We start from the raw sequence: 11,003 nt of genomic DNA, 5'->3' as shown, positions 1-11,003 counted from the left end.
CAAATACAGTGTGCAGAGCACATTGTTAACATAACATCTACCTATCCGATTATCTTAGAATGGAAATTTTCCTATTTAAAGAACTTAATAGAAAACTGCGAGAAAAACTATAAACAAACCTCTAGGAAACAGAAAATCGCAAAATGTTTCATCTGCGAACAAAATACATACCAGCCCCCGGCCCCGGGCGAGAAAAACTAACGAATACGAGATCGAGGCTAAGCTAAGCCGGTCCAAGATGGCGTCCAAACCATGTTCCGTGAATTGAAATGAAATATTGCGTGGCATACGTAACGGTTACTAAAACATGTTCGTTACGCGAATAGTAAGCGTTCTCCTTCGTCGAACGCAATAATTCTTGAACAGTGACAGATATAAGAAATGGCACTCAGTATGTTCCTAGAACATGTTGAACGCAATTTGTGTGACCTTTCCTTTCATTTTAGCGCTGAAACCATGGATCACATGCACAGAGCAGCACAGCAGATTGTTAAACAGGTCGTAGATAACATAGGGAGAATAAAACCTCACCTGGATGTTAAGGAAGTAATAAGTATGGGGAGTTTTGCAGAGGGAACTAAGATTTGTTCTCCAAACGAGTTTGACTTCATGGCGTGTTTTGATTTCCTCTCCAGGAATGAAAATGTGCGAATTGAGGGCACTGAAGGTTGCCAACCAGGTTACATGGTGGCTTTTCTCAACTCTGGCTTTGATAAGGCCATGGCGAACATAACTAGGCTACTGTATAAGGATATTTGCTGCATACACCACGAAGGATTGCGTGCAGAGTTTGTGGAGACCCTGAAAGAGGTTGTTAAAGCCATGTTAATGAAGAAGGTTGTGACTCCACATGGTATCATGGTCATTAAAGGTTCAGACTATTTAGCTTTGAAATTAGAGTGGCACAAGTTTAAGGAGAACTATGAAGGTCCTGAAATATATAATGGACTTTGTGATAGAGACTTGATATTAGCAACTTCCTACTCACTAGATATTGGTGTTGATATTATGCCAGCAGTGTCAGTTGAGGACTTAACTCCCCTAAGTGATATCCATGGTTTTCCCAGTCATGTATTTGGAATGACAGGAAATGTAAAGTTTCATCTTGTGTGCAAAGTGTCAGGGCAGTCCCCTCATGCACCTTATCTCCACATTTCCCACGCTACCACTGAGGTTTTTCTGGTGCGCCATCTACATCCAATCCATAAAAAATGCTACAGGGTACTGAAGTATCTTCTAACTCACAACACATATTTTAACAGGCCAATAAAAGACATCAGCCTGTCTTCTTATGTTTTTAAAACTGCTGTCCTTTTTCATGAATACGAGAAGCTGTGCTCAGGAACTCCAGATATTGTAACCTGCTGCATTGAAATTATACGGTATGTCAGGGTTAAATTAAGGGAGGGTGTGTTTCCACCATTCCTGATGAGAACAACAAATGTTTGGGGGCAGTGTTATAAAATTCCTGTATCAGATGCGTGGAGGCCATCAGGTCTAGACAGAGAAATCTGTTCATTTGACTGGTGTTTTGTTTTGTGGTTTCAGCTTTGGAGGCAATTTCTTGGCAAGGCACTGACAATATTTCAAAAAATAAAACTGAAATTGCAAACAGAAGAACCAGAAACCAGTGATAGCAGCACTTTATTGAATGATGCTTCACTGACTTCACTAAACAGCATGTCCCAGACACGTGATTTAGTGGAGTATGTTCCAAATAGGTATGATTCATTTCTAGCTGAGTTTGAAGTTTTAAGGGAGGATGCATTTGTCATTACAACTAAGTATTCTAAAGATGCAAAAGATACTCAGACATTTAGTTTCATTAGCAGATGTCCTTCAGAAAAAGTGTGGGAATTGGTTCTACCTAAATTTCCAGAATATCTCAGTCGAATTGAGAGTGTGTGCAGCAGGGAAATGAGTATCCCAAAGGAAGAGTTTGAGGAAGTGGTAGAAGTGGGCTGATATTTTCTTGAAAATCTACCCTGCCTTTTCTCATCAATCAATGGCAAGGAAATACTTCCATGGTCAGAGGCGGATCCAGGAATTTTTGATTGGGGGGGTCCAAACTTTGGTTCAGAAAGGACTGTTGGACTCTTTGAGGCAAATTAGTTCTCCCCCACACCCCCTCCCACCAGTTGGGGTTGCATGTTATATTTCCTTGGTCGCTTACCTTTTATTTGGATTAATTAAAAAAATCAGCCAGTTAAAAGTGATATACGATCCTGTCCCAAAGTTGTAAGCGTCAGGTTTGATAGGGGGGGGCTGGACCCTCCCCCTGGATCCACCACTGATGGTTAATGTCACAGCTCCTGTGTTAATGTAAATTTTTTACACGATTGCTTCCTTAGAATGACCAACATCAGTTGATTTTAAAACAATGGTATCAAAAAGATAGCTAATCATTGCTCAACAAGTTTAACTCATTTTCTTTATATAGTAAGTCACTACAGTGACATTTTACCTGTTCAAGACCACCCTTGATTCTAGCTTTTAGCACTCCCACCTCTTCAAAAATGATTCACAATTCATGGGATAAAATGCAACTTTTTGCCAAGTTTAAACATAACTCGACACCTGGTTCAGAGGTAACTTGTATTGGCTTTGAACCCTCTCCTGCAGGTTTTTTTTAACTTTGTTGATTAAGATGATGTGCTAAAATATAAAAGAGGCCATCAAACTAGTTTTTAGGTGTAAACTTCCAAAAGATGTCAAGCTCGCTAATGATGTTAATGTTTTTTAAGTCTAAGCTAAGATCAATTCAGCTGTAATTTATATATTTAAAATTTTTTTTTATTTTTTGGCATGTAATGTTTGTAACATTTTATATTGGTGTGTACATAGATTATAGATTATAAATTTCTTTTTTTTTCTTTAAATACTTTATTATTGTAATTGTAGATTTAATGCATCAGTTTAATCTCTGCGGAACCGATATTATGGCCCCTTTAGTTCGGTGAAGTTTTGTGGAATAATCGAAATGATCTTTGAAGATATTGTAGTTTCTAATAACTGCTCCGTAAGGTGTTGTGAATACTGCTTGCACTGCCTTACGTATCGCATTTAAAACACTCGTCAAAGGATACGGCCAATCCCATATGCGACTAGCTCCGTACTTCTTCAAACAAGGTTAGCTCAAAACAAGCACTGGCTCCGATCCTGAGAGGGTAATAAGCGTCGCAAGGACCATCAACATCTAAATGTCTCCAGAAAATCGACTTATACCCCATTCACACTAGCAAAACATGTTCATTAAAACAGGGTTTTCTGAGAACTGGAAAGCTGAATTTTCCATAGGATTTAAGTAATCGCCAACTTGTATTTCAAATTTGTTGCATTTCAGGTCGATAAACATGGGTTCATAAAATTATCGATGTGTTTTACGCAACATTTTGCACGAAAGACGGGAGAGATTACGAGCGTGATAACTTTCGTGTGATGGTTACTGCTGTCGATCGATGTGTAACAGAGATAAGGTACAAGCACTCAATTATTCTCTAGAGAGGTTTCAAAAGTTTGAAGCAAATTATTGAGGATAAAGCCCCACTAAAGGACAACTAAAAAGGGAAACAGAGTCATATTTTTGCTTGCGTGCAATTTGGAATAAATTAGCACTTGACCGCCTCCTGGTTAGCTCAATTGATAGAGCGCTGGACTGATGTGCGGGATGTCGAGGGTTCAAACCCCAGCCTGACCAACACTTAGGGTCTTAAAATAATTGAGAAGAATATGCTGCCTTTCTATAACATCAAGAAATGGTTTAGATATTCTAGTCTTCTCGGATAGGGACGAATAAATGGAGGTCCCGTCTCCTGCAGGGTTAGGGGTAGGAGACGTTAATTTGCCACGCACGAGATTACTGTGTGATGGATGTCCCCCCCCCCCCCTGGGGTGGGATGGATGGGTTGTTGTCTTGCGTTTCATACATGAGCCTCTGGCTCGGGCAATATGGGTAACCATGCCCCACGTAAAGACATTAAACATTGATTACAGGCGACTCGTAAATTTTAACGACAGCAAATTGCACTCGCCCTAGGCGCTCGTGCAATTTGGACAGCCTTTGAAAGCTTAACTTGCGATAATTTATCTCAAATTGCACTCGAAATCATGTGATTATCTAAATTTATTACATCCATTTTAAAATCACTGGTGGTCCCTGTAATCTGATTGGCTCTAATTGGTGCGATTTATTCACGAATCGCACTATTTTTTGCCTTAAATCGCATCTTTTTTCCAGCCAATGAGGAAGTTACACTTAAAACAAACAACCAATCAGATTTCAAGGCTTGTTTAAAGTGACCTATATTTGAATTGACCAAGTCCTGCATTTGGGCTATTTCAAAATGGATGTAATAAAGTGGTAATTGAACCTCGTGTCGTGCAATTTTGGTCTGAAATCACGCGTATTATGATTTCAGCCCAAATTGCACTCCACTTAGTTCAATTACCATTATGAATAGAGGTTATTCCATGGTAACCGCTTGAACGATTTTTATTCACTCGTTGCAATGCATCAAAAACAAAAACCAATGAGTGGGCACACGAATAAGGGGGTAAGTTTGTAAAGAAACTATGGTGCTGCGTGGGCGAGAGAGTAGAGAGAGAAAGCCGATTCATATCCACATTCTCTGACTACGATATTCCAAACTTTTAACTAAAAATTTTCGTTAGGAAACGATATGCTTTGTGATAAGAACAAAAACATTTCTTGGTGTTCTTTGCGACCTTGAACATCTAAATAAAGATAAACAGATGATCTGGATTTGGAAACTTTGCTTTTTATAGCTTCTGTTTATCTTTAACTGTATGACTCTTTGATGCGTCTATCTCCTCGAAGCTTCAACATCAACGTCTGCCGTTTGAAAAATTTTCAGTTCGTAGCTGAGGAAATCTGCATGCATGCATGCATGTGTTTTATCGCATATGTTTTATTGGTAAAATAGAAACTACAGATATAAAGCAAAGAAAAATATATCATGTAACTAATATTTACATCTCTATGATGTAAAACTAATGCTCTTTCTTTGTGAGATTTGCTCTTTCTTTGTGAGATTTTAACTTTAAAAAAAAAACTTAAGTTAACTTAACTCAACTAAACATAATCAACCACTACCCACAAATAGCATAGTTAGTCTCGGCGGGCAGTGTGTGGACGCTAAAACATCTTACATAAATTTCGGTTCAACAAAAGATTCAATAAATATACAAGAAACAACAGAAATTAAATATTAAATCATTAATTTAAAAGAAGAAATGACAGTATGAGATAAAAATACAGAAATAGAAACACATGACAATAAATAGAAGAATACATAAGTTATACACTACTATTAACTGGATTTAACTTTTGACACATCATTGATAATTCGTTCTATGTCAACATAACTATCTTGAACTTGAAGATTTTGAAATAATATTGTTGTTAGCTTTTTCTTGAAAAGATCTTTTGGAAGATTCCTTAAGTTTCCTGGAATGCTATTCCAAACTTCACAACCAATCCTTGAGAATGAGTTTTTATGCTGATTTAGCCCAGAATAGTTTATGTAATAGTTACCGGCAGATGAAGATCGGGTATTATGATTGTGTATTAGGTGGGAAAGAGTGAACAAACCAGAAAGAAAAGGGGGGGGGGGGTTAAATTGTTATGGACATCATGCATTAAGAAAGAAGAGAGTTTAACGTAAAGCATACTAATTGGCATAATATTAGCTGATATAAAATAAGGGATGGTGTGTGAATTATAGTTGGCAAAGTTATTAATCGCACAACCCTTTTCTGGCGTATCAATATTGTTTCCATATGAGACTTAGCTGCTTGGCCCCAAGCTACAAGGCCATATGATAAATAAGGATAAATGAGTGATCTATATATATTAAGTAATGTCGAATATGGTACAAGATGCCTTAGTCTACAGATTATACCAATGCCTTTACTTATTTTTGATGCAATATGACTGATATGATGTTTCCAGGTAAGGTTACTGTCAATAAGTACACCTAAATATTTCACACAGTCTTTACGCTCCAGGTTAATGAAATGTTTTCTATTATTATCATATATTTTCAGATTTACTTGATAATTAAGTCGCTTCTGGCTGGGATGGAAGATGATAAAATTGGTTTTCTGTACATTTAAAGAGAGTTTATTTGAGGCTAGCCAATCATAAGTTTCGAGAGATTTACGGTTTCTGTCGGAAAATAGCAGATTTGTATCGTCAGCGAATAAATAAAATGCTAATGTATCTGACGCTTTGTAAATGTCATTGATATAAATAAGAAACAGCAATGGCCCCAACACGGAGCCCTGTGGGACCCCACACAGGTTTTTTTCTTTTTGGGATATGTAGGATCCTATTTGTGTGGTTTGGACCCTTCCAGACAAGTACGATGAAAACCAGTCGTTTACAACTCCACGAATTCCATAGTGATTGAGTTTATGTAACAGGATCGAGTGGTCAACCGTGTCGAATGCTTTTTGTAAATCATTAAAAATTCCACAAGAGAACATGCCCAGATCCATGTTAGCCTGGATTTTGTTGACTATATCGAGGATCGCATGCTCAGTGGAACATCGCTTACGAAAACCGTATTGCGACTTATAAAATATGTCATGCTTGTTCAAAAATACTTTCAGTCGATTGCTCATAATTTTTTCAAAAATTCTGTTAAATATTGAGAGGAGCGATATAGGACGATAGTTATAAGGATCAGTTTCATCTCCATCTTTAAACACGGGAACAATTTTGGCATGTTTTAATCTCGATGGGAAGCGACCATTCTGAACAGAGACATTTATTAGAGTCGTTAGAGGTTTGGCAATTATGTCACGCGAGCACTTCAGTATACGACTTGGGCGGGAGTACAATCCATGTGCTTTACCTGAAGGTGCCAACATTATTTCAAGCACAACTTCAGAAAAAAGGACTGGTTCAAATAAAAAAGAATCACTATAGGCTATCGTTGGCAGAAAATCTGAAAAATGTTTATTACCGGGTGGAATTTTTGAAGCAAGTTTTTTCCCAATAGATGCAAAATGGGAGTTTAGTATAGTAGTATGTTCATAGGGGTTATGAGATAGCCCTCGATTGTCCGAGCTCTTTAATATATTTATTGCTTTCCTGATTTTCTTTTTATTGTTAAGAAGACTGTTAATGCCTTCCCAAGTTTTTTTCATATCTTTAATGTTTACTTGAAAAAAATTTTGATAATATAGCTTTTTACTCAGACGCGTGAGTGTCAGAATTTTATTTCGGTAGTATTTGTATTGATCTTTATTTCCTAATGATAGAAGTTTATTCTTTATTCTGATAGATTTCCTTATCCCTCTAGTTATCCATGGTTTTGAAAAGATTTTAAACTTACGTTTTGAGATTGGTTTAAGAGGGACATGTTTATTCATTAGTTTATTCAATTTGTTGTACAACCTAGAGAAGAGTTTATCGACGTCTGTTCCGACTTCGGGACCACTCGAGCCCAGTCAACTTGCGATAGGTCGTTTATGTAGTTTTCTTCTGAAAAAACGAGAATAGTCGCGGATCAGATGACTGCCAATTTGTCCTTTTTCTATAACTGATCGTGTAATACAAAATTGCGTAAAGTGATCGCTTATGTCAGAGATTATGTTACCGCTAATAATTTCTTCTTGCCCATTATTGGAAATCTCTTAGCCATTATCTTTGTTTTAAAGCTAACAGAATCCTATGATTCTCAGAATGCTGTTATTTAGAGCGAGTTATAAAAATTCGAAAATTTTAACTAGTTCTGCTATTTGACATTTGACAGTGACATCTCCCTTTTGGTCCACACCTTATGCCGAAATTTTACCATTCAAATCTCCGATATCATTGCTAATGTCACAAGTGCCAATGCCGGATTTCAACCCGCCTTACTCTCAACGAAAATGTCTCCTCTGGAGACAATTTCTACAAAAGCGAGTCACAACGATTGGCGAGGTTGGACGTAATGCCGTGTAAAGAGCGCTATAATCTTGGATTATTAAAAAAATACGTTAAGAACTTCTCAAAAATGCGCTGAAAGATTACTTGAGATTTGGGTTTTTTTAAAGAGCATTTCCGCGTGTTTGTTATACATGAAATGTTCATTTCGCCGATTTCATTTAGGTAATGAAGAGTGGAAAGATGCACAAAGCGCAGGAAAGACAACAGGAGTGGATAAAATCCTCTTTGAAAGGGATACAGATTGTGTATTTCGTTATTTCGGCTACGTAAAGATTTTAGAAGTTCAAAAACAATTCTTACCCAAATGGAAATAAGCTGCTGCCCTCAGGCTGTTGCTGTAAAGCTTGGCGTTCAGCCGTATATCTTTGCAGTTCACTTGAAGTCCTTCCGTGTAGAAGTTTATCGCCTCCTCAGCTTCTCCTTGTCTGTATTCGTTGTTATCTTTTTCGAGACATTATTCTTTTGCTCTCGCTGAAAACATATCAGCTTAGTGTTAATGAGTTAGTAATGAATAAAGCGACCCTGGACGGATAATGCAAAGTTTTGCTTAACAAAGTAGCAAGTAGGTCATAAAGAAACTTAAAATTCTGTCAAAATAAAAGGAATTTCAGAAACGATTATTCGTGCATTTAATTTACTTAGTAAAATATACTTAGTAAATGGGAGTCTTAACTGTAGCGGATCTACTGAGTTTAATTCAGTCGATTGACATTTAGTGAATCTTTCACAGGAACCTCTTCTACACTATTAACTGAGGATTAGCTCGATTAGAAGGTATAAGTGGAGTCTGATAAAAACATCGTCCTTCCACTTTGTAATTTGAATGTATCAACAAAGTTGAAATGGTAAATTGGCCCCCGTTACGGTTATAAAAGCTGACGTTTCGAGCGTTAGCCCTTTGTCGGAGCGAATAGGGGAATTGTGGGTTGTGTGTGCTTTTAAAGGCAGAAAATGGAGCTACGTGATTGGTGGGAACATGGCAACGTTTTTCTCGTTGCCATGTTCCCACCAATCACGTAGCTCCATTTTCTGCCTTTAAAAGCACACACAACCCACAATTCCTGTATTCGCTCCGACGAAGTGCTAACGCTCGAAACGTCAGCTTTTACTGAACCGTAACGGTGGCCAATTTACCATTTCAACTTTGTTGATACATTCAAGTTATTTCGTTACCCCCACCGACGCAGCCCCAAACAGTTTCTTTAGAAACTATCAGCCCTCTTCCACTTTGTCAGTTCTCTTCACGGCCGTTCTTTGGGATGTTACGCTACGTCCCCCCCCCCCCCACCCCCCTTCCCCGCTGCGACATCCTAAACACGGATGCGAGGACAAACAGCAGTCAACCTTCAGGTCTGCGCAAGAGGATCAATCCTGACCTGCTGCGCGCCAGTTTCCCGCGCAAGAATGAGAAACACGATCGCTGTCTTTCAAAATTAGAAAGAGAAAATTGAAACATTCATCTGTAAATCTGGGAAAGGAAACAAAAGTAGAGAAAGGGAAAACTTATGAATTTTTGTTTCCTGTTGATTTACCTTTCTATTTTGAGGTCTACCAATATGGTTATACGGTTTTGAAATACCATACGTGACTGACTGTCTTTTAGAGTTGTTTTTCACCCGTGCGAGACAACTTGGTTGTGATAGCTTGTATGCACCTCGCCTAGTCAGTTTTACAATATTAGTGCATGTGCAGACGTTTGACCTCTGTGCTTTGCGTTTCAGACAATGGATTGTGAGCTTCCACGAACTTCCTATTCCGAAAAGTTGATCAATAATTTGAGATAAATCAGGACATGTGAAAATTATCCATCTATAACTGGAGACTTTAAAAATAATACCTGGGGGCGTATTTCAAAGAATCTAATTTCTCATCTCTTAAAGGGTCATCGTCTACACCAAGTTTTGTCTCACTTGAAGTAACTTGACTTTCGTTTGACGCTGAAATTACCAAAAAATATCTTTTTGTTTAATAACGCATATGTGCAATTCCAACTGGTGCTTTTGTTCGCTTACGACCAAGGGAAAAGGCCCTGGGAACGAGGTTGTGGAAGCTCATCGTTTAAGTCCGGATCCTTTCCTATTGTTGGGGGATTACGTTCCGTCATAGCTGAAAAATAAAATGAAATTGATTGTACTGCGCTAAAGAACATCGTCAAGAGTTCGAGTGAGTTAAATATTCCACCAATTTTTGTTTAGAGAAGCTAAGTAGTCATGAATGACCTGAAGCCAAAAGCCCCTTAAAGCAGTTGGGGAAAGTCTTTTTTTTTTTTTCCAGTTCGATTTTATTTTGATCCAAAACTCTGAAGTAAGATATTATTTGGAGGGACTGGATTAATGGTGCTCGTTAATCTTTTCATCGGCAAAATCATAAATCAAAAACAAGTTGAGAACCCGACGCTGCATACAGACTCTTACATGATCTTACATATCTTGATCTTGAATCTTAAATCTTGAAACTACTCCCAGAACATAAGAGCAGAAACCGAAATAAAACCAGGAGAATCTTTTGATATCGAAAAACTGGAGAGAACTTTAAAAATGTCTGTTAACGCATTGCTGAGGAAAAATTTTTTTGCTGTATAAATCTGAAGGTAGCACGAAGACCCAATTTTTCTAAGGTTGATTTCATTCACATGAAGCGCGCGAATGAAGACAAGCAATGGATATTAAATCAGTTGAAGGTAAAAGATTTTATTTCTGATCACAGTTTTAGTTTCGAGCCATTCTTTTTTTACCCTTCAACTCCCACAAGTGACAATATCAACAGAATTTCAAGCAGACATGCGATAAGAATAAAATTATTCTCAGTTGATCGAATACCACACTCTCTAGATTTCGGACACTAGTAGCCGATTCTCGATTTTGGACGTAAGTGGCCTTTGTTTGCCGCACGCAGCACGCTACACACTATGTTGTTGCAGAGCCTCTGATACACTGTTGTTGTACAACACGGGAGGGTTCATTCTTTAAAAAACCTTTTCTGGGCCAGCGGAGTGGTAACTATGGCTTTCGCTATTTGAATGATTGACAGTATAAATAGTAAATTC

General features: G+C 37.9%; 1 protein-coding gene across 3 annotated transcripts; it reads left to right on the top strand.

The window, feature by feature from the left end:
• The first annotated feature begins 132 nt into the window (after nucleotides 1–132).
• LOC111329262 (uncharacterized) lies at nucleotides 133–2,879 on the top strand. 3 transcript variants are annotated; one of them, XM_088756181.1, is made up of 2 exons: nucleotides 404–546; nucleotides 636–2,879. In XM_088756181.1, the coding sequence occupies exons 1-2, from the start codon at nucleotides 536–538 to the stop codon at nucleotides 1,963–1,965; spliced, it is 1,341 nt and encodes a 446-aa protein (XP_088612307.1). In that variant the 5' UTR covers nucleotides 404–535; the 3' UTR covers nucleotides 1,966–2,879. The 3 variants fall into 3 exon arrangements, with proteins under 3 accessions (XP_022789632.1, XP_088612307.1, XP_022789634.1); XM_022933899.2 differs by having other exon boundaries at nucleotides 415–553; XM_022933897.2 differs by having other exon boundaries at nucleotides 133–2,879.
• Nucleotides 2,880–11,003: the final 8,124 nt, after the last annotated feature.

This window comes from Stylophora pistillata, chromosome 4 (assembly GCF_964205215.1).
Source record: "Stylophora pistillata chromosome 4, jaStyPist1.2, whole genome shotgun sequence".
In the NCBI taxonomy this organism is placed as follows: Eukaryota; Metazoa; Cnidaria; class Anthozoa; order Scleractinia; family Pocilloporidae; genus Stylophora; species Stylophora pistillata.
This window is presented reverse-complemented; position numbering and strand designations above follow the sequence as displayed.